At 62.3% G+C, this 26,695-nt stretch overlaps 1 protein-coding gene across 1 annotated transcript in view; it reads left to right on the forward strand.

Moving 5' to 3' along the window:
• The first annotated feature begins 12,954 nt into the window (after positions 1-12,954).
• STXBP5L (syntaxin binding protein 5L) overlaps positions 12,955-26,695 on the forward strand; it is a 92,035-nt gene continuing 78,294 nt past the window's right edge. Inside the window, exons 1-3 of the mRNA XM_048503574.1 lie at positions 12,955-13,032; positions 14,945-15,045; positions 25,225-25,359. Coding sequence (XP_048359531.1) covers positions 14,975-15,045; positions 25,225-25,359 — 206 coding nt within the window. The 5' untranslated portion in view covers positions 12,955-13,032; positions 14,945-14,974. The remainder of the gene's footprint in view (positions 13,033-14,944; positions 15,046-25,224; positions 25,360-26,695) is intronic.

The following is a 26,695-nucleotide window of genomic DNA, read 5'->3' on the forward strand; positions in this document are numbered from 1 at the left end:
CCCCCCACCCCCCCCCCCCCCCACCCCCCCCCCCCCCCACCCCCCCCCCCCCCCACCCCCCCCCCCCCCCACCCCCCCCCCCCCCCACCCCCCCCCCCCCCCACCCCCCCCCCCCCCCACCCCCCCCCCCCCCCACCCCCCCCCCCCCCCACCCCCCCCCCCCCCCACCCCCCCCCCCCCCCACCCCCCCCCCCCCCCACCCCCCCCCCCCCCCACCCCCCCCCCCCCCCACCCCCCCCCCCCCCCACCCCCCCCCCCCCCCACCCCCCCCCCCCCCCACCCCCCCCCCCCCCCACCCCCCCCCCCCCCCACCCCCCCCCCCCCCCACCCCCCCCCCCCCCCACCCCCCCCCCCCCCCACCCCCCCCCCCCCCCACCCCCCCCCCCCCCCACCCCCCCCCCCCCCCACCCCCCCCCCCCCCCACCCCCCCCCCCCCCCACCCCCCCCCCCCCCCACCCCCCCCCCCCCCCACCCCCCCCCCCCCCCACCCCCCCCCCCCCCCACCCCCCCCCCCCCCCACCCCCCCCCCCCCCCACCCCCCCCCCCCCCCACCCCCCCCCCCCCCCACCCCCCCCCCCCCCCACCCCCCCCCCCCCCCACCCCCCCCCCCCCCCACCCCCCCCCCCCCCCACCCCCCCCCCCCCCCACCCCCCCCCCCCCCCACCCCCCCCCCCCCCCACCCCCCCCCCCCCCCACCCCCCCCCCCCCCCACCCCCCCCCCCCCCCACCCCCCCCCCCCCCCACCCCCCCCCCCCCCCACCCCCCCCCCCCCCCACCCCCCCCCCCCCCCACCCCCCCCCCCCCCCACCCCCCCCCCCCCCCACCCCCCCCCCCCCCCACCCCCCCCCCCCCCCACCCCCCCCCCCCCCCACCCCCCCCCCCCCCCACCCCCCCCCCCCCCCACCCCCCCCCCCCCCCACCCCCCCCCCCCCCCACCCCCCCCCCCCCCCACCCCCCCCCCCCCCCACCCCCCCCCCCCCCCACCCCCCCCCCCCCCCACCCCCCCCCCCCCCCACCCCCCCCCCCCCCCACCCCCCCCCCCCCCCACCCCCCCCCCCCCCCACCCCCCCCCCCCCCCACCCCCCCCCCCCCCCACCCCCCCCCCCCCCCACCCCCCCCCCCCCCCACCCCCCCCCCCCCCCACCCCCCCCCCCCCCCACCCCCCCCCCCCCCCACCCCCCCCCCCCCCCACCCCCCCCCCCCCCCACCCCCCCCCCCCCCCACCCCCCCCCCCCCCCACCCCCCCCCCCCCCCACCCCCCCCCCCCCCCACCCCCCCCCCCCCCCACCCCCCCCCCCCCCCACCCCCCCCCCCCCCCACCCCCCCCCCCCCCCACCCCCCCCCCCCCCCACCCCCCCCCCCCCCCACCCCCCCCCCCCCCCACCCCCCCCCCCCCCCACCCCCCCCCCCCCCCACCCCCCCCCCCCCCCACCCCCCCCCCCCCCCACCCCCCCCCCCCCCCACCCCCCCCCCCCCCCACCCCCCCCCCCCCCCACCCCCCCCCCCCCCCACCCCCCCCCCCCCCCACCCCCCCCCCCCCCCACCCCCCCCCCCCCCCACCCCCCCCCCCCCCCACCCCCCCCCCCCCCCACCCCCCCCCCCCCCCACCCCCCCCCCCCCCCACCCCCCCCCCCCCCCACCCCCCCCCCCCCCCACCCCCCCCCCCCCCCACCCCCCCCCCCCCCCACCCCCCCCCCCCCCCACCCCCCCCCCCCCCCACCCCCCCCCCCCCCCACCCCCCCCCCCCCCCACCCCCCCCCCCCCCCACCCCCCCCCCCCCCCACCCCCCCCCCCCCCCACCCCCCCCCCCCCCCACCCCCCCCCCCCCCCACCCCCCCCCCCCCCCACCCCCCCCCCCCCCCACCCCCCCCCCCCCCCACCCCCCCCCCCCCCCACCCCCCCCCCCCCCCACCCCCCCCCCCCCCCACCCCCCCCCCCCCCCACCCCCCCCCCCCCCCACCCCCCCCCCCCCCCACCCCCCCCCCCCCCCACCCCCCCCCCCCCCCACCCCCCCCCCCCCCCACCCCCCCCCCCCCCCACCCCCCCCCCCCCCCACCCCCCCCCCCCCCCACCCCCCCCCCCCCCCACCCCCCCCCCCCCCCACCCCCCCCCCCCCCCACCCCCCCCCCCCCCCACCCCCCCCCCCCCCCACCCCCCCCCCCCCCCACCCCCCCCCCCCCCCACCCCCCCCCCCCCCCACCCCCCCCCCCCCCCACCCCCCCCCCCCCCCACCCCCCCCCCCCCCCACCCCCCCCCCCCCCCACCCCCCCCCCCCCCCACCCCCCCCCCCCCCCACCCCCCCCCCCCCCCACCCCCCCCCCCCCCCACCCCCCCCCCCCCCCACCCCCCCCCCCCCCCACCCCCCCCCCCCCCCACCCCCCCCCCCCCCCACCCCCCCCCCCCCCCACCCCCCCCCCCCCCCACCCCCCCCCCCCCCCACCCCCCCCCCCCCCCACCCCCCCCCCCCCCCACCCCCCCCCCCCCCCACCCCCCCCCCCCCCCACCCCCCCCCCCCCCCACCCCCCCCCCCCCCCACCCCCCCCCCCCCCCACCCCCCCCCCCCCCCACCCCCCCCCCCCCCCACCCCCCCCCCCCCCCACCCCCCCCCCCCCCCACCCCCCCCCCCCCCCACCCCCCCCCCCCCCCACCCCCCCCCCCCCCCACCCCCCCCCCCCCCCACCCCCCCCCCCCCCCACCCCCCCCCCCCCCCACCCCCCCCCCCCCCCACCCCCCCCCCCCCCCACCCCCCCCCCCCCCCACCCCCCCCCCCCCCCACCCCCCCCCCCCCCCACCCCCCCCCCCCCCCACCCCCCCCCCCCCCCACCCCCCCCCCCCCCCACCCCCCCCCCCCCCCACCCCCCCCCCCCCCCACCCCCCCCCCCCCCCACCCCCCCCCCCCCCCACCCCCCCCCCCCCCCACCCCCCCCCCCCCCCACCCCCCCCCCCCCCCACCCCCCCCCCCCCCCACCCCCCCCCCCCCCCACCCCCCCCCCCCCCCACCCCCCCCCCCCCCCACCCCCCCCCCCCCCCACCCCCCCCCCCCCCCACCCCCCCCCCCCCCCACCCCCCCCCCCCCCCACCCCCCCCCCCCCCCACCCCCCCCCCCCCCCACCCCCCCCCCCCCCCACCCCCCCCCCCCCCCACCCCCCCCCCCCCCCACCCCCCCCCCCCCCCACCCCCCCCCCCCCCCACCCCCCCCCCCCCCCACCCCCCCCCCCCCCCACCCCCCCCCCCCCCCACCCCCCCCCCCCCCCACCCCCCCCCCCCCCCACCCCCCCCCCCCCCCACCCCCCCCCCCCCCCACCCCCCCCCCCCCCCACCCCCCCCCCCCCCCACCCCCCCCCCCCCCCACCCCCCCCCCCCCCCACCCCCCCCCCCCCCCACCCCCCCCCCCCCCCACCCCCCCCCCCCCCCACCCCCCCCCCCCCCCACCCCCCCCCCCCCCCACCCCCCCCCCCCCCCACCCCCCCCCCCCCCCACCCCCCCCCCCCCCCACCCCCCCCCCCCCCCACCCCCCCCCCCCCCCACCCCCCCCCCCCCCCACCCCCCCCCCCCCCCACCCCCCCCCCCCCCCACCCCCCCCCCCCCCCACCCCCCCCCCCCCCCACCCCCCCCCCCCCCCACCCCCCCCCCCCCCCACCCCCCCCCCCCCCCACCCCCCCCCCCCCCCACCCCCCCCCCCCCCCACCCCCCCCCCCCCCCACCCCCCCCCCCCCCCACCCCCCCCCCCCCCCACCCCCCCCCCCCCCCACCCCCCCCCCCCCCCACCCCCCCCCCCCCCCACCCCCCCCCCCCCCCACCCCCCCCCCCCCCCACCCCCCCCCCCCCCCACCCCCCCCCCCCCCCACCCCCCCCCCCCCCCACCCCCCCCCCCCCCCACCCCCCCCCCCCCCCACCCCCCCCCCCCCCCACCCCCCCCCCCCCCCACCCCCCCCCCCCCCCACCCCCCCCCCCCCCCACCCCCCCCCCCCCCCACCCCCCCCCCCCCCCACCCCCCCCCCCCCCCACCCCCCCCCCCCCCCACCCCCCCCCCCCCCCACCCCCCCCCCCCCCCACCCCCCCCCCCCCCCACCCCCCCCCCCCCCCACCCCCCCCCCCCCCCACCCCCCCCCCCCCCCACCCCCCCCCCCCCCCACCCCCCCCCCCCCCCACCCCCCCCCCCCCCCACCCCCCCCCCCCCCCACCCCCCCCCCCCCCCACCCCCCCCCCCCCCCACCCCCCCCCCCCCCCACCCCCCCCCCCCCCCACCCCCCCCCCCCCCCACCCCCCCCCCCCCCCACCCCCCCCCCCCCCCACCCCCCCCCCCCCCCACCCCCCCCCCCCCCCACCCCCCCCCCCCCCCACCCCCCCCCCCCCCCACCCCCCCCCCCCCCCACCCCCCCCCCCCCCCACCCCCCCCCCCCCCCACCCCCCCCCCCCCCCACCCCCCCCCCCCCCCACCCCCCCCCCCCCCCACCCCCCCCCCCCCCCACCCCCCCCCCCCCCCACCCCCCCCCCCCCCCACCCCCCCCCCCCCCCACCCCCCCCCCCCCCCACCCCCCCCCCCCCCCACCCCCCCCCCCCCCCACCCCCCCCCCCCCCCACCCCCCCCCCCCCCCACCCCCCCCCCCCCCCACCCCCCCCCCCCCCCACCCCCCCCCCCCCCCACCCCCCCCCCCCCCCACCCCCCCCCCCCCCCACCCCCCCCCCCCCCCACCCCCCCCCCCCCCCACCCCCCCCCCCCCCCACCCCCCCCCCCCCCCACCCCCCCCCCCCCCCACCCCCCCCCCCCCCCACCCCCCCCCCCCCCCACCCCCCCCCCCCCCCACCCCCCCCCCCCCCCACCCCCCCCCCCCCCCACCCCCCCCCCCCCCCACCCCCCCCCCCCCCCACCCCCCCCCCCCCCCACCCCCCCCCCCCCCCACCCCCCCCCCCCCCCACCCCCCCCCCCCCCCACCCCCCCCCCCCCCCACCCCCCCCCCCCCCCACCCCCCCCCCCCCCCACCCCCCCCCCCCCCCACCCCCCCCCCCCCCCACCCCCCCCCCCCCCCACCCCCCCCCCCCCCCACCCCCCCCCCCCCCCACCCCCCCCCCCCCCCACCCCCCCCCCCCCCCACCCCCCCCCCCCCCCACCCCCCCCCCCCCCCACCCCCCCCCCCCCCCACCCCCCCCCCCCCCCACCCCCCCCCCCCCCCACCCCCCCCCCCCCCCACCCCCCCCCCCCCCCACCCCCCCCCCCCCCCACCCCCCCCCCCCCCCACCCCCCCCCCCCCCCACCCCCCCCCCCCCCCACCCCCCCCCCCCCCCACCCCCCCCCCCCCCCACCCCCCCCCCCCCCCACCCCCCCCCCCCCCCACCCCCCCCCCCCCCCACCCCCCCCCCCCCCCACCCCCCCCCCCCCCCACCCCCCCCCCCCCCCACCCCCCCCCCCCCCCACCCCCCCCCCCCCCCACCCCCCCCCCCCCCCACCCCCCCCCCCCCCCACCCCCCCCCCCCCCCACCCCCCCCCCCCCCCACCCCCCCCCCCCCCCACCCCCCCCCCCCCCCACCCCCCCCCCCCCCCACCCCCCCCCCCCCCCACCCCCCCCCCCCCCCACCCCCCCCCCCCCCCACCCCCCCCCCCCCCCACCCCCCCCCCCCCCCACCCCCCCCCCCCCCCACCCCCCCCCCCCCCCACCCCCCCCCCCCCCCACCCCCCCCCCCCCCCACCCCCCCCCCCCCCCACCCCCCCCCCCCCCCACCCCCCCCCCCCCCCACCCCCCCCCCCCCCCACCCCCCCCCCCCCCCACCCCCCCCCCCCCCCACCCCCCCCCCCCCCCACCCCCCCCCCCCCCCACCCCCCCCCCCCCCCACCCCCCCCCCCCCCCACCCCCCCCCCCCCCCACCCCCCCCCCCCCCCACCCCCCCCCCCCCCCACCCCCCCCCCCCCCCACCCCCCCCCCCCCCCACCCCCCCCCCCCCCCACCCCCCCCCCCCCCCACCCCCCCCCCCCCCCACCCCCCCCCCCCCCCACCCCCCCCCCCCCCCACCCCCCCCCCCCCCCACCCCCCCCCCCCCCCACCCCCCCCCCCCCCCACCCCCCCCCCCCCCCACCCCCCCCCCCCCCCACCCCCCCCCCCCCCCACCCCCCCCCCCCCCCACCCCCCCCCCCCCCCACCCCCCCCCCCCCCCACCCCCCCCCCCCCCCACCCCCCCCCCCCCCCACCCCCCCCCCCCCCCACCCCCCCCCCCCCCCACCCCCCCCCCCCCCCACCCCCCCCCCCCCCCACCCCCCCCCCCCCCCACCCCCCCCCCCCCCCACCCCCCCCCCCCCCCACCCCCCCCCCCCCCCACCCCCCCCCCCCCCCACCCCCCCCCCCCCCCACCCCCCCCCCCCCCCACCCCCCCCCCCCCCCACCCCCCCCCCCCCCCACCCCCCCCCCCCCCCACCCCCCCCCCCCCCCACCCCCCCCCCCCCCCACCCCCCCCCCCCCCCACCCCCCCCCCCCCCCACCCCCCCCCCCCCCCACCCCCCCCCCCCCCCACCCCCCCCCCCCCCCACCCCCCCCCCCCCCCACCCCCCCCCCCCCCCACCCCCCCCCCCCCCCACCCCCCCCCCCCCCCACCCCCCCCCCCCCCCACCCCCCCCCCCCCCCACCCCCCCCCCCCCCCACCCCCCCCCCCCCCCACCCCCCCCCCCCCCCACCCCCCCCCCCCCCCACCCCCCCCCCCCCCCACCCCCCCCCCCCCCCACCCCCCCCCCCCCCCACCCCCCCCCCCCCCCACCCCCCCCCCCCCCCACCCCCCCCCCCCCCCACCCCCCCCCCCCCCCACCCCCCCCCCCCCCCACCCCCCCCCCCCCCCACCCCCCCCCCCCCCCACCCCCCCCCCCCCCCACCCCCCCCCCCCCCCACCCCCCCCCCCCCCCACCCCCCCCCCCCCCCACCCCCCCCCCCCCCCACCCCCCCCCCCCCCCACCCCCCCCCCCCCCCACCCCCCCCCCCCCCCACCCCCCCCCCCCCCCACCCCCCCCCCCCCCCACCCCCCCCCCCCCCCACCCCCCCCCCCCCCCACCCCCCCCCCCCCCCACCCCCCCCCCCCCCCACCCCCCCCCCCCCCCACCCCCCCCCCCCCCCACCCCCCCCCCCCCCCACCCCCCCCCCCCCCCACCCCCCCCCCCCCCCACCCCCCCCCCCCCCCACCCCCCCCCCCCCCCACCCCCCCCCCCCCCCACCCCCCCCCCCCCCCACCCCCCCCCCCCCCCACCCCCCCCCCCCCCCACCCCCCCCCCCCCCCACCCCCCCCCCCCCCCACCCCCCCCCCCCCCCACCCCCCCCCCCCCCCACCCCCCCCCCCCCCCACCCCCCCCCCCCCCCACCCCCCCCCCCCCCCACCCCCCCCCCCCCCCACCCCCCCCCCCCCCCACCCCCCCCCCCCCCCACCCCCCCCCCCCCCCACCCCCCCCCCCCCCCACCCCCCCCCCCCCCCACCCCCCCCCCCCCCCACCCCCCCCCCCCCCCACCCCCCCCCCCCCCCACCCCCCCCCCCCCCCACCCCCCCCCCCCCCCACCCCCCCCCCCCCCCACCCCCCCCCCCCCCCACCCCCCCCCCCCCCCACCCCCCCCCCCCCCCACCCCCCCCCCCCCCCACCCCCCCCCCCCCCCACCCCCCCCCCCCCCCACCCCCCCCCCCCCCCACCCCCCCCCCCCCCCACCCCCCCCCCCCCCCACCCCCCCCCCCCCCCACCCCCCCCCCCCCCCACCCCCCCCCCCCCCCACCCCCCCCCCCCCCCACCCCCCCCCCCCCCCACCCCCCCCCCCCCCCACCCCCCCCCCCCCCCACCCCCCCCCCCCCCCACCCCCCCCCCCCCCCACCCCCCCCCCCCCCCACCCCCCCCCCCCCCCACCCCCCCCCCCCCCCACCCCCCCCCCCCCCCACCCCCCCCCCCCCCCACCCCCCCCCCCCCCCACCCCCCCCCCCCCCCACCCCCCCCCCCCCCCACCCCCCCCCCCCCCCACCCCCCCCCCCCCCCACCCCCCCCCCCCCCCACCCCCCCCCCCCCCCACCCCCCCCCCCCCCCACCCCCCCCCCCCCCCACCCCCCCCCCCCCCCACCCCCCCCCCCCCCCACCCCCCCCCCCCCCCACCCCCCCCCCCCCCCACCCCCCCCCCCCCCCACCCCCCCCCCCCCCCACCCCCCCCCCCCCCCACCCCCCCCCCCCCCCACCCCCCCCCCCCCCCACCCCCCCCCCCCCCCACCCCCCCCCCCCCCCACCCCCCCCCCCCCCCACCCCCCCCCCCCCCCACCCCCCCCCCCCCCCACCCCCCCCCCCCCCCACCCCCCCCCCCCCCCACCCCCCCCCCCCCCCACCCCCCCCCCCCCCCACCCCCCCCCCCCCCCACCCCCCCCCCCCCCCACCCCCCCCCCCCCCCACCCCCCCCCCCCCCCACCCCCCCCCCCCCCCACCCCCCCCCCCCCCCACCCCCCCCCCCCCCCACCCCCCCCCCCCCCCACCCCCCCCCCCCCCCACCCCCCCCCCCCCCCACCCCCCCCCCCCCCCACCCCCCCCCCCCCCCACCCCCCCCCCCCCCCACCCCCCCCCCCCCCCACCCCCCCCCCCCCCCACCCCCCCCCCCCCCCACCCCCCCCCCCCCCCACCCCCCCCCCCCCCCACCCCCCCCCCCCCCCACCCCCCCCCCCCCCCACCCCCCCCCCCCCCCACCCCCCCCCCCCCCCACCCCCCCCCCCCCCCACCCCCCCCCCCCCCCACCCCCCCCCCCCCCCACCCCCCCCCCCCCCCACCCCCCCCCCCCCCCACCCCCCCCCCCCCCCACCCCCCCCCCCCCCCACCCCCCCCCCCCCCCACCCCCCCCCCCCCCCACCCCCCCCCCCCCCCACCCCCCCCCCCCCCCACCCCCCCCCCCCCCCACCCCCCCCCCCCCCCACCCCCCCCCCCCCCCACCCCCCCCCCCCCCCCCCCCCCCCCCCCCCCACCCCCCCCCCTGCCCTCCCCTCCCCCCCCCCACCCCTCCCCCCCCCCCCCCCCCCCCAGCTGCCCCCCCCCCCTCCCCCCCCACCCCCCCCCCCCCATGTTATGGACTACAATTCCCATCAGCCCCTGCCAGCATGGCCAATTGGCCATGCTGCAGGGGCTGATGGGAATTGTAGTCCATAACATCTGGAGTGCCAAAGGTTCTCCACCACTGGTCTAGGAAATTCCTAGAGCATCAACGTGATGCCATTATGTCACTTCCAGGTACATAACTGGAAAGAATATTGTGGTGTTGCTGTGTTGCTGTTCTTCTCTTCATTCTGCTCCACCGAGCAGCTGTAGAAGCCCAGAGCTCATAACACCTTAAACACTAACAACATTTTATTGTACCATAAACTAGAGCCCACTTTTTCAAATGTAATATGGTGGTTCCTCGCTAGGAAGTCCTATTATATAAGATGCAAGGGGGAAAAACTGACCTGGAAAGATAAGAAGAGCATTGTTGACACATAATTAATTGCTGCATTTTAATTTATATTATTTAGAGATTAATTTATATTTGATTTTATGTTTATCTGTATTTGAATGTCATGTTGTTCACCGCCCAGAGCCCTTCGGGGGTTGGGCGGTATATAAGTTGAAAAAATAAATAAATAAATAAAAATAATGGCACGTATCACACTGGGTGAGCCCCAGAGAGCATGGCTAATATTACTTGGTCCTTCGGTAGCATTACTTGAGTAGATATGGGGACAGAATTGGTTCCCAAAATGGCGTCTATGAGCAGCATAGTGGCCATCCACACCTTTCCTAGCATTCACTGACTATTTCTAGAAAGTGGGTAGGGTAAGATAGGGCTTTTGTCCAGCAAGGCTTCAGACTGGCCATGAGAGATTTGATTGGCTGTGTGGGTTTTTTTTTTAAAGTTGCTTTGGCATCAGCTGCCACCACAACACAACGATCTTTGCTGTGTGACTGAAGGTAAACTGCGGCAGCCATTTTGTGGCTGGCTCCACCTCCTGTAGCAGCCATTTTGTGCCTGTGCCTACTACCATTGCGGAGCGAGGGGGAGCTGCACCCGGGGTATGCCTGCGTCCTGTGCCTCCACCCGCCCGCACCCCCGGAACATCCCCGCCACACCTCCGGAACGCCCCCGCCATGCCCCACACAGATGCACGCCCAGTGCATTGTGCCCCACCCTGTCCCCTTGGCTCTACGCCACTGCCTACTACATAGTGTCAGGATTCCAAAACTGCCTGTAGACCAATGCCTCAAACTGGTCTGAGTGGGCAGCTGTAGGTGACAGCGAGAGGTGTTCTGTTCCATTCTCTATTGTGGAATTTGCTGTCCTGTGTCAACTGTACTTTTCTGCTCTTTATACAAGTCAGCCCCTATGCAAAAGAATAAATTGACAAAAATCTGGCATTGCCGTGTGGCTCTGCATGCAAGTTGGGCAGCCGCCCTGCAGGGGGAGCTCTTGCTCGTAGCTCAGTCCTGCTCGGCGAGAATGAACTTCTGTGCAGCAGTACAGAAGCCTTGGAGGGACCATTGCTTCTGGGACATTTGGCTGAGCTACAAGTTAACATTTTCCAGCAAAAAAGAAGAACATCTTTTTAAAAAAACTTAAAAGGGAGAATTCAGCCTGAAACAGCTGGCTTAGAATTCATTAAGAAGTTTGACATCCTTCCTCCCAGAGGGGCTGGTTGTCGTAGGCATTTAACAATCTTAGCAAAAGATGAGCCACCCATCCCAATTGTTAATGCTCTTAGTCAAGCTAGGCAGGGGTCTGTGTGTTTTTCTAGATTTGATCTGAATTTTAGTTCTTGAATTTCGTTGCCCTTTCGATAGGGTTGTCAGTCTCCAGGTAGTGGCAGGAGATCTCCCAGAATTACAACTGGTTGCCAGGTTACGGAGATCCGTTCCCCTGGACAAAATGTTTCGGAGGATGGTCTCTATGACATCCTCCCCAGACCCCACTCCCAAAATTTCCGGGAATTTCCCAATCCAGAGCTGCTAACCCTACCTTTTGAACCTGCTTGGTTTCCCCCCCCTACAAAACAAGCAAGGAGCCAATTGGATTCCTTCTGCAAAAGGAGTTTCTAGTCCATGAAAGTTCATGCTGGAATAAAATCTTGTTAGTCTATCACAGTGATGGCGAACCTTTTCGAGACCGAGGGCCCAAACTGCAACCCAAAACCCACTTATTTATCGCAAAGGGCCAACCCGGCGATTTGACCTGAACACCGAGGTTTTAGTTTAGAAAAAAGGGTTGGCTCCAAGGCACGCATTACTTGGGAGCAAGCTTGGTGGTAGTCGGTGGCTTTGCTCTGAGGCAATCGTGCAACGCTGCGAATGGGTGACTCACGACCCTAGGAGGGTTTAAAAGCAAGCCCCATTGCCAGCAACCGAGCTTACTCCCAGGTAAAGGATTGTGCTTTAGTTCTTTCCATGAAAATCAGTGGGGTTTAACAGCACTTAACAGGGTTACCTACATGTTTTGCCCAATGGCCCAGGCCAGCCTAGATGTATGGGGGGGCATTTTTGCCCCCCCACATGATGAACTATGTGCATGCGTGCCCACAGAGAGGGCTCTGAGTGCCACCTTTGGCACCCGTGCCATAGGTTCGCCACCACTGGTCTATAAAGTGTCGTAGAATCCTGTTTATTATTTTGTCCGCATCAGTACTTGTAACTTGTCCTTTTCTCTTGGGAAGTCCCACCGGTTTATCAGGGATTGAATTCCTTTGTTCTGGCGCAGCCTTTCAAAGACTGAATGTCAAATTCCTTTACCTATCCAGCTTTCGAACGGCTTGTAAAACTTGGCCTTTTCAGAAGACATTCCAGTTTATTTGGATTATTGACATTGTCGACACTGACGTTGCTGTATGGTTTAGGGCCGAGTTTTTCCTATTTGGTACCGAGGGTTTATTTTTAAGATCTGGTTTGTCTTTTTAATGTTGTCAAAGTTATAAAATCTAAACTGTTGTCCAGAGGGTGGGCTATCAACATTTTAAATCAATCTTTAAAAGTTTTCAAATAATACACAGCCTCTTTCTGGCTGCCAGGAAGAAGGATCAGTTTGGAACTGACTGGGGCTTCATGTCCTCTGATTTCTCTAATCTTGCATATTATTTGCTCTCCCGGAGGCTGAAAACGGAGGACCATTTCAGATAGAAGTAGGCGCCTGAAGAATTGCAACCCTGCCCAGCTGCCTTTTTGTCTGCGCTAGCTAGCTTGTTTCGTGTGTCGTTGCAGATTTGTTCCACCGTACGAGAGTTTGGCCTGATGGCATGGAGCAAAAGATGTATATTTATCTCATCTGCAAAGCAGTTTGCCAGTTATAAATATGGTACCTTCTTGTATGGTTGGCTTCTGTTCTGTTTTTAATAATAATAATAATAATAATAATAATCATCATCATCATCATCATCATCATCATCATCATACCGATACATTACAACTTCCTAGGCTTCTGGGTGAGGCTCGAATTGTAATGAAGGCCAACAACCAGCTAAAGATCTGGCAGCTGTGAAATCTACAATAATAATACATCCCAGTGGTAATCGGCACGCTGGGCGCCATCCAAAAAACACTAGGGCAGCACTTGAAACATCTTTGAATTGACAAAATTAACATCTGTCAAATTCAGAAGGCAGCCCTGCTGGGATCCGCACGAATACTACGCCGATACATTACAACTTCCTAGGCCTCTGGGTGAGGCTCGAATTGTCATGAACGCCAACAACCAATGGAGATCTGGCGGCTGTAGAATACCTATGCTTAATAGCAATAGCAAACCAACAATAATAATAAGCTAATAATAATAATAATAATAAATGATGAGTAGTGAGTAGTGATACGATGGTGATATTGATGACGATGATGATGATAGTAAAGTGAGTAGATGATGATGATGATGGTTGACTGCCGTGACCTGTGTTTTGCTGTTATTCCAGCTCTCAGCCCAGGCAAACTGATCCTTGACTTTGACTCTTAACAGATTGGGCCGACCGGGTGTTGATTGTTACTGCCAACATGAAAGCGGCGCTGCCGTTGTGCAACTTCAGTTTTTAATTAATGAGGTAAGACTATGTTTACTGGATGCAGATCTTTAGCGGCAGTCACGTAAAGGGCAGGAGCCCTTTTGCTTTCATTTAAAGAGAATAAAACGTTATCTGGCTGAATTGTGTGAAATCTGTGTATTGGGTTAGGGCGGGCGGGATCTTGGTAAGATGGAGGGACAGCCAAAATTGCAGCATTTATTGAATGCACCTGTTATTTCTCTGTATACTTCCTTCTGGTGATGATGTTGTGGTGTCTTCATGAACACTGACCTGCAACAAGGATCTGTCTGCCTGGAGAATATGGCCGCTTCAGAGGTTGGGCTCTATGGCATTATATCTGGCTGAGGTCCCTCCCTCGGTCCCACCTTCTCTAAACTCCACCCCAAGATCTCCAGGAGTTTTTAAATCTTGAGCTGGCAACACTATTGTGGACCAATTTGCTGTCATAGAATGCCGAGGAGCATTTTTATCTGCTAATAGAAAGTGGTAGCATCAGAGGGAGGCCTATTATGTACTGAACACTTACTTCAGGGTTTTTAGGTGCATCGTGGGGCTGTAGTGTGGTCTCCCTGTGTTTCTCTGTTTACATGTGAAGAGATTTTCACTGCCAGCTCCACAGCTTGCTTGTTGAAGTCTCTGGTAGTTTATTTACAGTTAACAACCAGTAAAACAACAATTAATAAAAAGCCAAATTCCAGATTATTTACAAAGAGATTAGAAAGTTAAAATATGAAGTAAAACTTATTTTAACATTCCTCTATAGGAATTAGAGGAATTAAGGGTCTCCTGTCCACCTGCTCTCCTGTATTTGTTTACAAAAACACAAACTGGGCTACATCACTGGAAGTTCTTTTGCCATCCAATTATAGAGTTGGAAGAGACTCCAAGGGCCATCAAGTCCAACCCCCTGCAACGCAGGAACACATAATCAAAGCACTCCTGACAGATGGTCATCCAGCCTCTGTTTAAAAACCTCCAAAGAAGGAGACTCCACCACACTCCTAGATAGTGCATTCCACTGTCGAACAGCCCTTGCTGTCAGGAAGTTTTTCCTGCGGTTTAGGTGGAATCTCTTCTCCTTCACCTCGAACCCATTACCCCTGGTCCTAGTCTCTGGAGCAGCAGAAAACAAGCTTGCTCCCTCATCAACATGACATGCCTTCAAATACCTAAACAAGGCTATCATGTCACCAGCAGTGGCGTAGTGGTTAAAAGCAGGTGCATTCTAATCTGGAGGAACCAGGTCTGATTCCCCGCTCTGCCACTTGAGCTGTGGAGGCTTATCTGGGGAATTCAGATTAGCCTGTGCACTCCCTGCTTCAGCTGGGAGAACAGGCTGAGTCACAGCTTCTCGAGGGCTCTCCCAGAAAGCCCACCTACCTCACAGGGTGTTTGTTGTTGTGGGGAAGAGCAACCAGATTGGCAGCCCCAAGAGTCTCCTGCAGGAGAGAAAGGGGGGATATAAATCCAAACTGCTCCTCCTCCTCCTCCTCCTCCTCCTCCTCCTCCTCCTCCTCCTCCTCCTCCTCTTCTTCTTCTTCTTCTTCTTCTTCTTCTTCTTCTTCTTCTTCTCTTCACCAAACTAAACATACCCAGCTCCCTAAGCCTGTCCCCTGGACTGGTTTGAATTTCGCTGCCCAGAACTGTACACAACATTCCAGGTGAGGTCTAACCAATGCAGAATAGAGAGGTACAATTACATCCCTTGATCTAGACACTATACTCCTAGTGATACAGCCCAGAATCGCATTGGCTTTCTTGGCCGCAGCATCCCACTGATAACTCATGTTCAGTTTGCGGTCTAGTAAGGCTCCCAGATCCCTTTCGCATGTAGTGTTGTTGTCAAGCACTTAGCGGTACCCAGATTCTACTGTGAGGCTGTATGCTTGTAGTAAATCTTGGTCACTCTCACGCTTTGCTAATTTAACAGGGCGCTTTGGTCAGCGCGAGCTCAGACGACATGCTCCATTTGTGGAATCTCAGACAGAAACGGCCGGCAATTCTTCATTCTCTAAAATTTACTCGAGAACGGTAAGGCTGAACGAAAAGCAAATGTGCGCATTTAATTCAGTGAATGCAGAAACCGCCTTAATTTACACGTGTGCAAATAAATGTGTAGCATTTCCTGTACAAAGCAGAAGCAGACAGGCTGAAGTGTTCACTGTCCTTCCGGGCTGAGGTCACTTCTTTTTTGCCTCCTCGTGACAAGCAAAAGTAAGTAAAAAAAGATCTCAAGAACCTGCCTTGGGTAATTTGTCCTGAGGACCAATCTAAATTGTGCACAGGAGAAGTACGAACATTTCCCTCTTCTGAAAAGTGACCACAAGAGGCTGACCGATTCAGTGTACGGTAGGCAAGGAGGAGAGGGCTGCATAACTATTTTCCCTTCTGCTGTTGGCCCAAAATCACCCAGCCCAAAGATCACTAGAGTTTGGAAACTAAGCAGCGTTGACCACTGTCAGTCCTTGGATGGAAGACCACTTTGGAAAACTGGGGCGGCTACACAGAGGGAGAAAATGCCAAATCACCTCAGCTGATCTCTTGCCTTGAAAACCCCATGGTGTTGGAGTGCCATGAGTCCATTGTGAGTTGACGGCCACAGTTGTTTGTTTGTTTATTTGTTTGTTTGTTTGTCACATTTTTATCCCACCCTATCTAAGATCGATTCCCATCTCTGCTAGCTTAAGCCATAGCAACTCTCTAACAACTGAGTCAAAGGCACTTTTCAGGTCCAAAAAGGCAGCAAAGAGATCTTAGATCGCGCCCTTTTTTTGGTATTTTAATAACAGGAGGTTGAGGATCGTACAGTGGTCAAGCATAGAGCAGCCTTTTTTAAACCCTATTTGCTCGAGGTGAATGATTTTTCCATCATTAATCCATGTACAAAGCCTGTTTAACAGAGGTTTGGCATAAAGTTTACCAGAGACAGATAAAAGACTAATGGGTCTGTAATTAGCCGGTGACATGTGGTCACCCTTTTTGAATATTGGTCTTATTATTGCATTTACCCAAGACCCCGGGACAGTACCTGAACTATCAACCATAGTAAACAGAGGCTCTTTCCCCACTTACCTTAAGCCCCGCGCTACTCTCCTAAAGTAGCGCGGGGTCCAGCTGCACTCCCCACTTCAGGGGCGGCAAGAGCACTTAGCCATACCGACCTCTCGCCTCCCCCCCCCCCCCTCAGCATGCGTAATTCCTAAGCCTTTTCAAATGGCGCCTTTTCAAATGGCGCCTTTTGCAGAGCGCGGGATCGTGGGGAAGCTGGGGCGCGCGCCAGGAATTGCACGCGCTGAGAATTGCGCGCAGCAACCCTCCGACAAGGGTAAGTGGGGAAAGGGCCAGAGAGGCCCACCAGTCCGGAAATGCTTTATAAAAATCTGGGGGCATTAGATCTGGGCCAGGTGATTAATATATAATGTATAAAATAGATGAGCGTCATAAAGAATCAAATAATCTCATTCCCACTCCCCCCCCCTCCCCGTTCCAGAGGCCGAGAGGAGCTGTTGGTGCCAGCTGGCTAATTGGTAAAGGCCTGGTGGAACCAGGTTTTACAAGCCCTGTGGAATAAAGATAGCTCCCGCAGGGCTCTAACCTTGGCTGGCAATTTGTTCCACCAGGCTGGACCCAGGGGCGAAAAAACCCTGGCTCCTGTCAAAGCCAATCGGATGTCTCTTGGGGCGGGGACTGACAAAATGTTTCCCCTCCACCGAGCGGAGGGGGCTTGGAGGCAGTGGTGGGATTCAGCCGGTTCGCACCACTTCGGCAGAACCGGTTGTTAAAATGGTGCCTGTAAACAACCAGTTGTTAAATTTTTCCTCCGGTTTGGAGTTCCCATGATCATCTATGGGACCCACTTTTTGTTTTGCTTCCCCCCTCTGGGAGGGTTTTAATTGGGGTATTGCGGGACGTCATCTTTGTTAATTTTATCGCTGTGTTTTAATCTAATTTTAATGGGGTTGTTTATATGGGTTATTGTACACTGTGTAGACGAAATTATGTTGTACACCGCTCAGATCCCTTTGGGGGTAGAGCGGTATAAAAAACCAATAAACAAACAAACAAACAAACAAACAAATAAATAATTTGAATTCCACCACCAGAACTAGTGGTTAAATTATTTGAATCCCACCACTGCTTGGAGGTCAATATGGGGAGAGGTGGTCATGAAGCTATGCAGGTCCAAAATTACGTAAGGTCTTGAAGGTCAATACCAAAACTTTGAAGATGACACCGGAACTTGAGTGGCAGCCGGTGCAGATGTTTCAGAATCGGTGTTACATGACCACGATATCTTTTTTTCCTGTGTGTGGAAAAGCTGCTAGGGTGGGGTGGGGGACAAATAAATGGAAGGACAAATGACTGAGGAGAAGCTGTTTTGGATTGAAAAGTTTGACTGGGGTCGTTTCCCCACTTACCTTGACCAAAGGTTGCTGCGCGCTACCCCCAGCGCGCGTCATTTCTGGAGCGCTTCTGGGCTTCCCCACGACCCCGCGCTCTCTGTGCGGGGGTCATCAAAAGGCGCCGTTTTGAGAAGCGCCAAGAATGACGCGTGCTGAGGTGGCGCGACAGCGGCAGCGTCGGGGCGGTTGCGTTGTCGCCGCCCCTGTAGTGGGGAGTGCTGGGGGACCCCACGCTACTTGGGGAGAGTAGCGCGCAGCAGCAGGTAAGTGGGGAAACGACCTGGGGAAAGGGTTCTGTACGTCTCCCTCACCTCTAATAGATCCCCACCCAACACTTTGCTTTACAGAAAATTGGCATAGCCTACATTCTGGCCAAGCTAGCTGTGCCATGGTAACATCTAGCTTGCCCCTGTGGTGGTCACAATCTTGTCACTGAATACTGGGGAGATAACCAAACTTGCTTTTCCCAAAAATGTGGCTCACAAGCCATTTCCGTCAGTGTTTTCCATTCCCTACCCCTCTCCTTGGTCCGGATCACGAATTTCTGACATCTGAAAGTACATAACAGCGCCTTGATTTCCGTGCTCCCTTGTCTGTAATTGCTTAGCGGTTCGTGTCACACATTTTTTAAAAAATGTTTTCAGTAGTCTGGGCAAGGTCTCCTTAGATGATGATGCTCCACTTCTGTGCCTCCATCAGGTTTCCCTCCCACACAACCCATTTTCTGCTCATCCTGGCTCCGGTTGCCAAGGCAATGGATTAGTTGCGCATAAACAGAACCCTCAAAGAAGGACAAAGTTTCTCGTCGACAAGTTTCTCAAGGCTTCCTCTTCCTTTGTCATATCTATCGTTTGGCCTTCAGACACTTGTGAGGATATTAAGAACCCGTGAGAGCCAGATTAAGAGCAGTGGACTCTAATATTGAGAACAGGGTTCGATTCCCCGCTCCTCCACATGAGTTGTGTACTTTAATCTGGTGAACTGAGATGTAGGGGTGCATTAGCGAACCCAGTAGAGCTTCAGAAAGTGCACAGGAATGCCTGCGCCATCTGTCCCCTCCTGGGCTCACACGTACGCACATCACGAGATCCCCCAGACACCCGGGTCACAAGATACCTGAATGTGGATTCGACCCAGACAGGAACGTTTCTCCCTGCACGTACGCAGCCCTTCGCTGAGTCATGAATTGCGCAACTTTCTCCCGCTCTCCCGCCTTCCCAAACCCTTAATAAAGGTGCCAGGGACCCCAGCTCGGGAGACTAGCCAGATCAGCTAGATTAGCCGCTGGCTTCTCTCCACCGGTTTCCGGATATCGCTGCGTCTTGTCTCTTCATTGCGTCGTCGTAACGACTTCACTGAATTTGTTTCCCTGCTCCTACACATGAAACCTGCTGGTAGTCATAGTCCTCTCAGAACTCTCTCAGAACCCACCTACCTCACAAAGTGCTATTGTAGGGAGAGGAAGGGAAAGAGCTTGCTTTGAGAGTTTGCTTTACAACTGAGAAAAGCAGGGTATAAATCCAAACTCTTCTTAATGGATAATCAGGCCGACAGCAGCATCCAACCCATAGAAGGGTGAGGAAGACCAGACATTTGGAGGCTTAAATTGATGGTTGATGCTGCTTCTCTCAGAATTTTTTTTAAAAAAACAATGCGTGTTGTCATTTATACGCCTCTCTCAGTGTAGGGCACCTTGACCTGGATAACTCAGGCTAGCCTTATCTCATCAGATCTTGGAAGCTACGCAAGGCCAGCCTTGGCTAACGTTTGGATAGGAAGCCTCCAAGGAACACCAGGGTCATGACATGGAAACAGGCAATGGCAAACCACCTCTGAGTGTCTCTTGTCTTGAAACATCTCTTTTGTTCCTGCATTGCAGGGGGTTGGACTTGATGGCCCTTGTGGTCTCTTCCAACTCTATGGTCGATTCCGCACTTGAGTTATCAACCTAAGTTCGAGCTGCTTTCGACCTAAGTGCTCCACACAACCACTGGGATCTACGTGGTTTTGTACCAGTTTCACCCCGTGTAACGGTCAAATTTCCGACTCCAGTTGGGAACTACTACTTTTTCAGGGAACCACGCTCAAACTCAGCTCGATTCCAGTAAAGTGCGGAATCTCTGGTGCCAGGAGTCCCGCATTCAGCCAATCACAGCTGAGTGTTTCAGGCATGCGTACAGCTGGCCAATCAAAAAACGCCACCTTCGTCCCTCCATTCCTGTGGCAGTTTTTTTATAACATGTGTGGGGTTAGACGGAACATGGCCATAGAACAGTAGCCAATCAGAATGGAGCAGCAAAGAGGCACAGGATGATTCCACCCTCTGAGCTGGGATCAAGCTGGTTGCAGTGGGGAACAACAATGGCTTCGACCTAGGTTAGTACCCTTCTCAGGGAACTGGGTCGAACGTATTTTATTCATGTGCGGAATCGCCCTATGATTCTATGATTCTATGAAAACCCTTTGGGGTCGCCATAAACCAGCTGTGACTCGATATCCCTTTCTGACACATCAACATTCTTATCCTTTCTAGGCTTATGTACCCTTTTGAGAATCTTATGAAAGCTATGGACACTCCCCCAGAAAAATAGCATAACAGGACAACAACGATGATTGTCCAGAGTTAAACAGCACCTTAATGACGTAGGCTGATTCCACACAGGCAACATATGTTCATGGAACCCATTTTGGTTGCTTGTAGCTCCATTTGTGTGGTGGGTGCAGGGATCAGGGAGGTTCGCTGGGATCCCGGAGGCAGGAGGCAAGACAGTTTGCACAGAAGCACAGTGTTTCCGTGCGAACTGCACATCCAAGAATCTCCCTACCCAAGAATCCACCCTCCAGAATCTTCTGTGTGAGATTCCACACTGAGAATCCCCCATCTGAGAATCCCGCCTAAGAATCCATCCTCACCCTGAGAACCATATCTGCACAGCATGGCATCCGCCTATTATCCACAGAGTATCCACTGTAATGTCAACTGCCTGTGGAATCCACCATAATGGTGGACGGAAGGAGGTGGGGATCGAATGCTTCCTGCTTGCTGTAGTTTGCACAGACAAGCAGGAAGCATTTGCAAAACAGGTTAAAGGGGCGGGGGAAGTCACTAATTTAGCAACTTTCATTTAACCCAGGTTCTGGCCAATAAAATGGGTTAGAAGCATGTGGAGGACAAATTCTGTGGGAACCACCACCACCCCAGAGGTGGGATCCAGCAGGTTCTCACCAGTTCCCGAGAGTGGGTTACTAATTATTTGTGTGTGCAAAGAGGGAGTTACTAATTGGGTCTGCTTTTCCATTAGAAATTCCATTAGGTCCAAAAATCATAAAGTCCTGTTATTTCCTATGTGGCTGGTTAGCGAAGGTAGAAAACGGGATAATTCTCCCTGTTGGGCTGTTTTAAAAAACATGTTTTAGAAATATGGTAAAGTTCCTTGTTTAAAGAAAGTATCCTCCTTTTGATTTCTAGAAACAAAATTAAGTATTTGAAAGTATTAAGTATTTGACAGGCAGTCAATTAGAGGAGAAGTGGTTGTTTCTGTTGGCAGTAGACGATAGGACTTGCTATATTGAGTTTAACTTATGGACAGAAAGATACCAGCTGGAAATTAGGAACTTTTTTTTAACAGTAAGAGTTTTTTACAGTAACAGAGAAATTATTAATGCCCCGCCCCCGGAATGCCCGGCCACGCCCATGTCGTGCCCCCCCCCAGCCCCATTGGCACTATGCCACTGTTTGAATCCCACCACCATGGGAACCTGTTACTAAAATTATTGGATTCCACCACTACACCACCCCCCATGCTTTTTAAAAGCGTTTCAACCTTTTTCCCTTGACCCGTGCAGAATCACACCAAGTTTGACATAAAAGGGTGTTTTTCCCACAAAGACAATTTTCCAAGTAACAGGAAGGAAACCAATTTGAAAAAAAAATTCATTTTTTTCTAAACCTGGTTCATGGACCTCCTGAAGCAGTAGGTTTCTCGCAGGTTTAGAACCCTGGTACTGATGTGATCATGCATATTTTAATGGGCAAAAATCAACTTGCCCCTGTTTTCAGGGACCTAAAATAGTTTAAGTCAAGCAGAGCCGTAGCGAGGGGAAACTGTGCCTGAGGCACATGTGTTCCCTGCACCCCTATCGCGCCACACCATGTCCACACCACGCCCCCACACCGGCACAAGCCCGGGGCAAGAGGCTCCATGCTGCCTCTTGGCAGCAGTGCGTCTGCAGTGAAGAATGGGGTATGAAAAAGGGAATATATAAAGAGATCCTTAAAACAGTTACCGATCCTTAAAACTTGGTAGCGGTTGGGTGCAGCAATTGAGTAGATAAATAATTTTTTTTTTTTTTACTTTTTGTGAGGTAATTATTTTCCTTTAATTGCCAGTAATGACTTTGAGGTTGAAATCATGAGATATTTGGATCTAATTCTAATTAGATTCTTAAATATTCAAAAGAAATACTTGCGATGCTGATGCCAACAGCTTTGCTTTTTTAAAAAATAAAAATGAGTTTGTGGCACAGCAACCGACACAATTCTCAAGGACAATCGTCAGCCCTTTTCGTGTGGCTTTTTGGCTCATGCCGTTAGTAACATCTTTTGAAGGAGCGGTGGCACCTTAAAAAGCCCCTTGCGTATGCCAGTGTTCTGTTGGTTCAGAACTGTGGCCTGAGAATTCAAAATACTTCATTTCCATGACAATTATACTCAAGGCAGGAAAATCTAAGACATCCATGCTGCGTTCAACCCATTTTTAAAAAATCTGCCTCCCTGCATTATTTTGCTTTAGACATTACATCTCGAAGAACCATGCTCCAAAATGTTTTAAATAAAAACAAATAAATACAATACGTTCTGCATGTCACCCGGAGCGAGGCGACAGATGGGCCAGTCAAACTCGGCGTGACAAGCATGTGTTGAAATATGGAACCTCTCCAGTCGTAAAGAAAGAGGAGTGAACTGAACCCGTTTTCACAGCAAACCAGGCGGAGGAGAGAACAGTTTCTCTGCCCACCCTTTACTTCCCCTTTTTCCCAAACATGTTTCTCCTCGGCAAATCTTAGATTCTGAGTGGTGGACTCTGCTAGGGAAGGAGAAGGGCTTCAAGAAAGCAAGCCGTGATTTAGTGGTATGTAGTCAAACCAAGAGTATACCTACCACTCCCAGACTCCTGAAAAAGCTACCAATAATAGGATGGAAAGTGCTCATATAATAACAAAGTGTGACCATAATCTATCACAAGGACAACTCATGAACAAGACAGACAAAAGTAATACATGTGCTTATATATCCGCTAACCAGCTGGTAACCCCGTCTCAAGTGTCAGTCACGCAAAACGTGCGAACACCATTTATCATGAAGATTCTCCAATTTCATCTTGGTTAGTGGCCTAGTAAGGATTTCAGCCACCATTTCCCCTGAAGGAAGGGTTAGGACCGGATGCCATCCACTAAATTGTGGGTGGGCTGTATTGCGGCTACTGATTTTTTTGGTTTTATGTATTTTAATTATATTATTCAATGTTTTGTTTTGTTTTGTTATTTTCTGATCTGTACACTGCTCTGAGCCCTTCGGGAGAGCGCAGTTTATTAAGAAGTAGAAGTGGAAGAAGAAGAAGAAGAGGAAGAGGAAGAGGAAGAGTACTACTACTACTACTACTACTACTAGTAGTAGTAGTAGTAGTTTGGATTTATATCCCCCCTTTCTCTCTTATGGGAGACTCAAAGGGGCTTACAATCTCCTTTCCTTCCTCCCCTGACAACAAACACCCTGTGAGGTGGGTGGGGCTGAGAGAGCTCCGAAAAGTTGTGACTAGCCCAAGGTCGCCCAACTGGCGTGTGTTGGAGTGCACAGGCTAATCTGAATTCCCCAGATAAGACTCCACAGCTCAGGCGGCAAAGTGGGGAATCAAACCCGGTTCCTCCAGATTAGAATGCACCTGCTCTTAACCACTATGCCACTGCTGCTCCAGTCTAATGAATGAATGAATAAATAAATAAATAAATAAAGTCAAATGAATGAATGAATGAATGAATATAAAGAAATAAATACTTGATATCAGTCAGTCCCTCCTGCAACATGTCTCTCACAGAAGCAATCTTGATCACAATATGCTTGTTTCTTTTCTTGATGCTTTTACTCTTCACTAGAGTTATGCAGGCTTGATTGTCCTCAAACAGGGTGATTGGCTCAGATTCATCTACGCCAAAGTCCTTCAGAAGACAAATGATCCATTCCATCTCTTTGCATGCACTACAGGAAGAGACACATTCAGACTCTGTTGTTGATCCTTCCAGCTCATGGGATCAGTCTCAAATTTGCATAACAAACACTGTATCTCTTGAGCATAACTCCCTTGTTAGCTCTCTCTGACTTTCTTACAGTAGGTGAGATCTGTCCTTCTTTTGGCCTGGCCTGTTCTGCCACCCCTTCTGACTGGGCATCCTCCAGCTGGGCTCTGGGTACAGCAGATGGCTCACTGCCTCTTGACTGGGTTCTCCCACTACAAGAAAATTGCTCTTATTCATGTAAACAGCATTCAGGATTTCTATATTACAAGTTTCGAGGTTCAATATGCAATACCCTTGGGACCCTCGTACCTTCGGGACCGCATTACCCCCTATGTCCCAAAAATTTCTCTAGAGCCTCTGCGTTTACGCAGAAGGCCAACCTACTGGAGATCCACTGGCTCCCCTCAGCCCATGATGTGGCTGGCAGCTCCACTTTCCGGGCCCAGGGACTTCTATGACTCTGGCTAGCCCCTGCTTACAGGTGGAACCGCACCTCTTCCTCCAGCTGTCGCGGGCCCTGCTGCTGGATCTTGGTGATTTCCACTTGGTGCCTGCAAGACTGGAGATTTGTTCCACCCGGATCTTTTGGAGAAAGCCAGCCGCTGAGTGTGCCCCCCTCCCCAATATCATCGGGACCCATTACTGGGATGTATGGGTCCTTAATAGCATCAGGACCCGCTACCTCTCCCTCCCCCTCCTAGGAGGATTAGGTTTAGGTGGGAGGCCATCTTAGGACACAACCGTTGTTTTATTATATTTATGGAAGTCTTGTTCTGGTGTTTTTATCTATGGTTTTATGTTGTACACCGCCCAGAGCCCTTTGGGGAGGGGGCGGCATATTAAATAAACAAACAAAGCGAGCGAGCGAGGGCGAGCGAGCGAGCGAGCGAGCGAGCAGTGACGAGCAGATGAGTGACCAGATAGATGTTGGTTCTAGCCAACCAGTGTTCCAAGCTTTGCTCTTGGATCTAGCTTTCCTCTTTTCTCTTAGGGAACATATGTGTAAGCACAACCTTCTATTATACAAGTATGTGGCAGTGTTTACTGCTTCTCCCCAACAGTCTGGTAACTCTACTTGTAGCAACAGACATCATGCAGTCTCAGGGATAGTTCTATTGAACCTCTCTCTGAATAGCCAATAAAGTTTGTTCCTTTTCCATAAAGTCGACTTTGTTTGAGTGTGTACAGCCTTACACAAGTCATATCTGACTTATGGTGACCCCTGGTGGGATTTTCAAAGCAAGAGACATTCAGAGGTAGTATGCCATTATCTTCCTCCAAGTCACAACCCTGGTATTCCTTGGAAGCCTCCTGTCCAAATACTTGCCAAGGTCAAATCTGCTGAGCTTCGGAGATGTGACAAGATTGGGCTAGCCTGAGCCATCTTGTTCAGGGCTGTCTTTCCAAGTACTTAACTGGAAAAAAAACCCCGCTGTTTCAGCAGGTACTCTCTGATATGATATTTGCACCTTGTGATTGTTCTGTGTAACTTTGTTATGTCTCCCTTCTGTAGGATTACATTCTGTCACTTGCCTTTCCAAAGCAAATGGCTGTACGTAGGGACAGAGCGGGGAAACACTCATATTGTAAATATTGAATCTTTCATCCTTTCTGGATATGTGATCATGTGGAACAAGGCTATAGAGCTGTAAGTTTGGGGCTGTTCGCCAACACCTCTTTATATTGCTGATATATTTTTGCCTGGCTTTGTTACTGTATTTTGTATGCTTCTTCAGGGTATGTCCAGCTCTAAGTATACTTTTAAAAAATATTTACGTGTGACTAGTTGTGCTATGTGAACATTTGAACGCTTGTTTTATTGAAAGAAACGCAACATATGTAGAGGGCAGGTGCATTTTGATAGGCATTCCAGTGTGTATTTGGATGCACATTTGATTTATTCCCGCAGCTCCGATTCAGCAAGTGATGTATAGATATGCATATAGATATATGGATATATAGATATTTATGCAACTGGAAGCATGCTTACTCAGTTATCTCTCTGGGTGGATTTGGACATCTACCTTGAGATTATAAAGACCTGTATTACTACTAGTATGGAGAGGACATCAACATTTCAATTTGGAAATGGAGGTGCCTTGTATCCAGGTATATGCCAATGTTCTTCCCACCTCCTCCTCTGATCCCCAGATAAATTATTTTTTTGACCATGGGACCCATGCAAATGAACAGCCTTGTGGGTGGGGTAGGGGAGCCATAGGAACAGGAAGGGGGTGAAATCACCTAATCTTCTTCACTGAAATCTGCATTGTTCTTGCTCTTTCCCCTAATTCCAGATTTTGTGTGTTGGCCACCTGAACTTCTCTATTCTCCTGTTCTGCAACACCTTAGATCTGGTGGATCAGATGAAGGGTGCATCTAGTCCAGCGTTATTTTAAAAGATGGGTCACCCCAATGGTGGCATTAAATTAATTTAGCCAATGGTTTGCCCCACTGCCACTCTCCCCCCGCTGCCCCCCCCCCCACTTACCTGGCTGCTGCGGAGGAACATGGCTGGTGGGGGGAGGTGGGGGAAGGCAATGGCTGCGGCTTGGTCTGGAAGGGCGAGTGAGGGGCCTTTCTGAGCCCCGAGAACTCCGGGGCTTAGAAAGCCCCCTTGCTCGTCCTTCCAGGAGAGAGCCAGCTCTGGGACTCACAAAGGTCCCTCGTTTGCTCTTCCAGGGAAGAGCCAACGACGGGCCTTTCAGAACTCTGGAGCGCTGCAGGGCTCAGAAAGGCCCCTTGCTCACCCTCCCTGGTGGGATTCAGCCAGTTAGCTACCGCTGAACCGGTGCGAACCGGCTGAATCCCACCACTGGGTCACCCATTGTCTTCTGGAAAGTCTATAGGCAGGGCATGATGCCATTGGATCTCTCTGGCCCCTTCCGCACACACAAAACAATGCATTTTCAAACCACTTTCACAACAGTTTGCAAGTGGATTTTGCCATTCCGCACAGCTTCAAAGAGCACTGAAAGCAGTTT

The sequence above is a fragment of the Sphaerodactylus townsendi genome, linkage group LG07, assembly GCF_021028975.2.
Source record: "Sphaerodactylus townsendi isolate TG3544 linkage group LG07, MPM_Stown_v2.3, whole genome shotgun sequence".
Taxonomy (NCBI): Eukaryota; Metazoa; Chordata; class Lepidosauria; order Squamata; family Sphaerodactylidae; genus Sphaerodactylus; species Sphaerodactylus townsendi.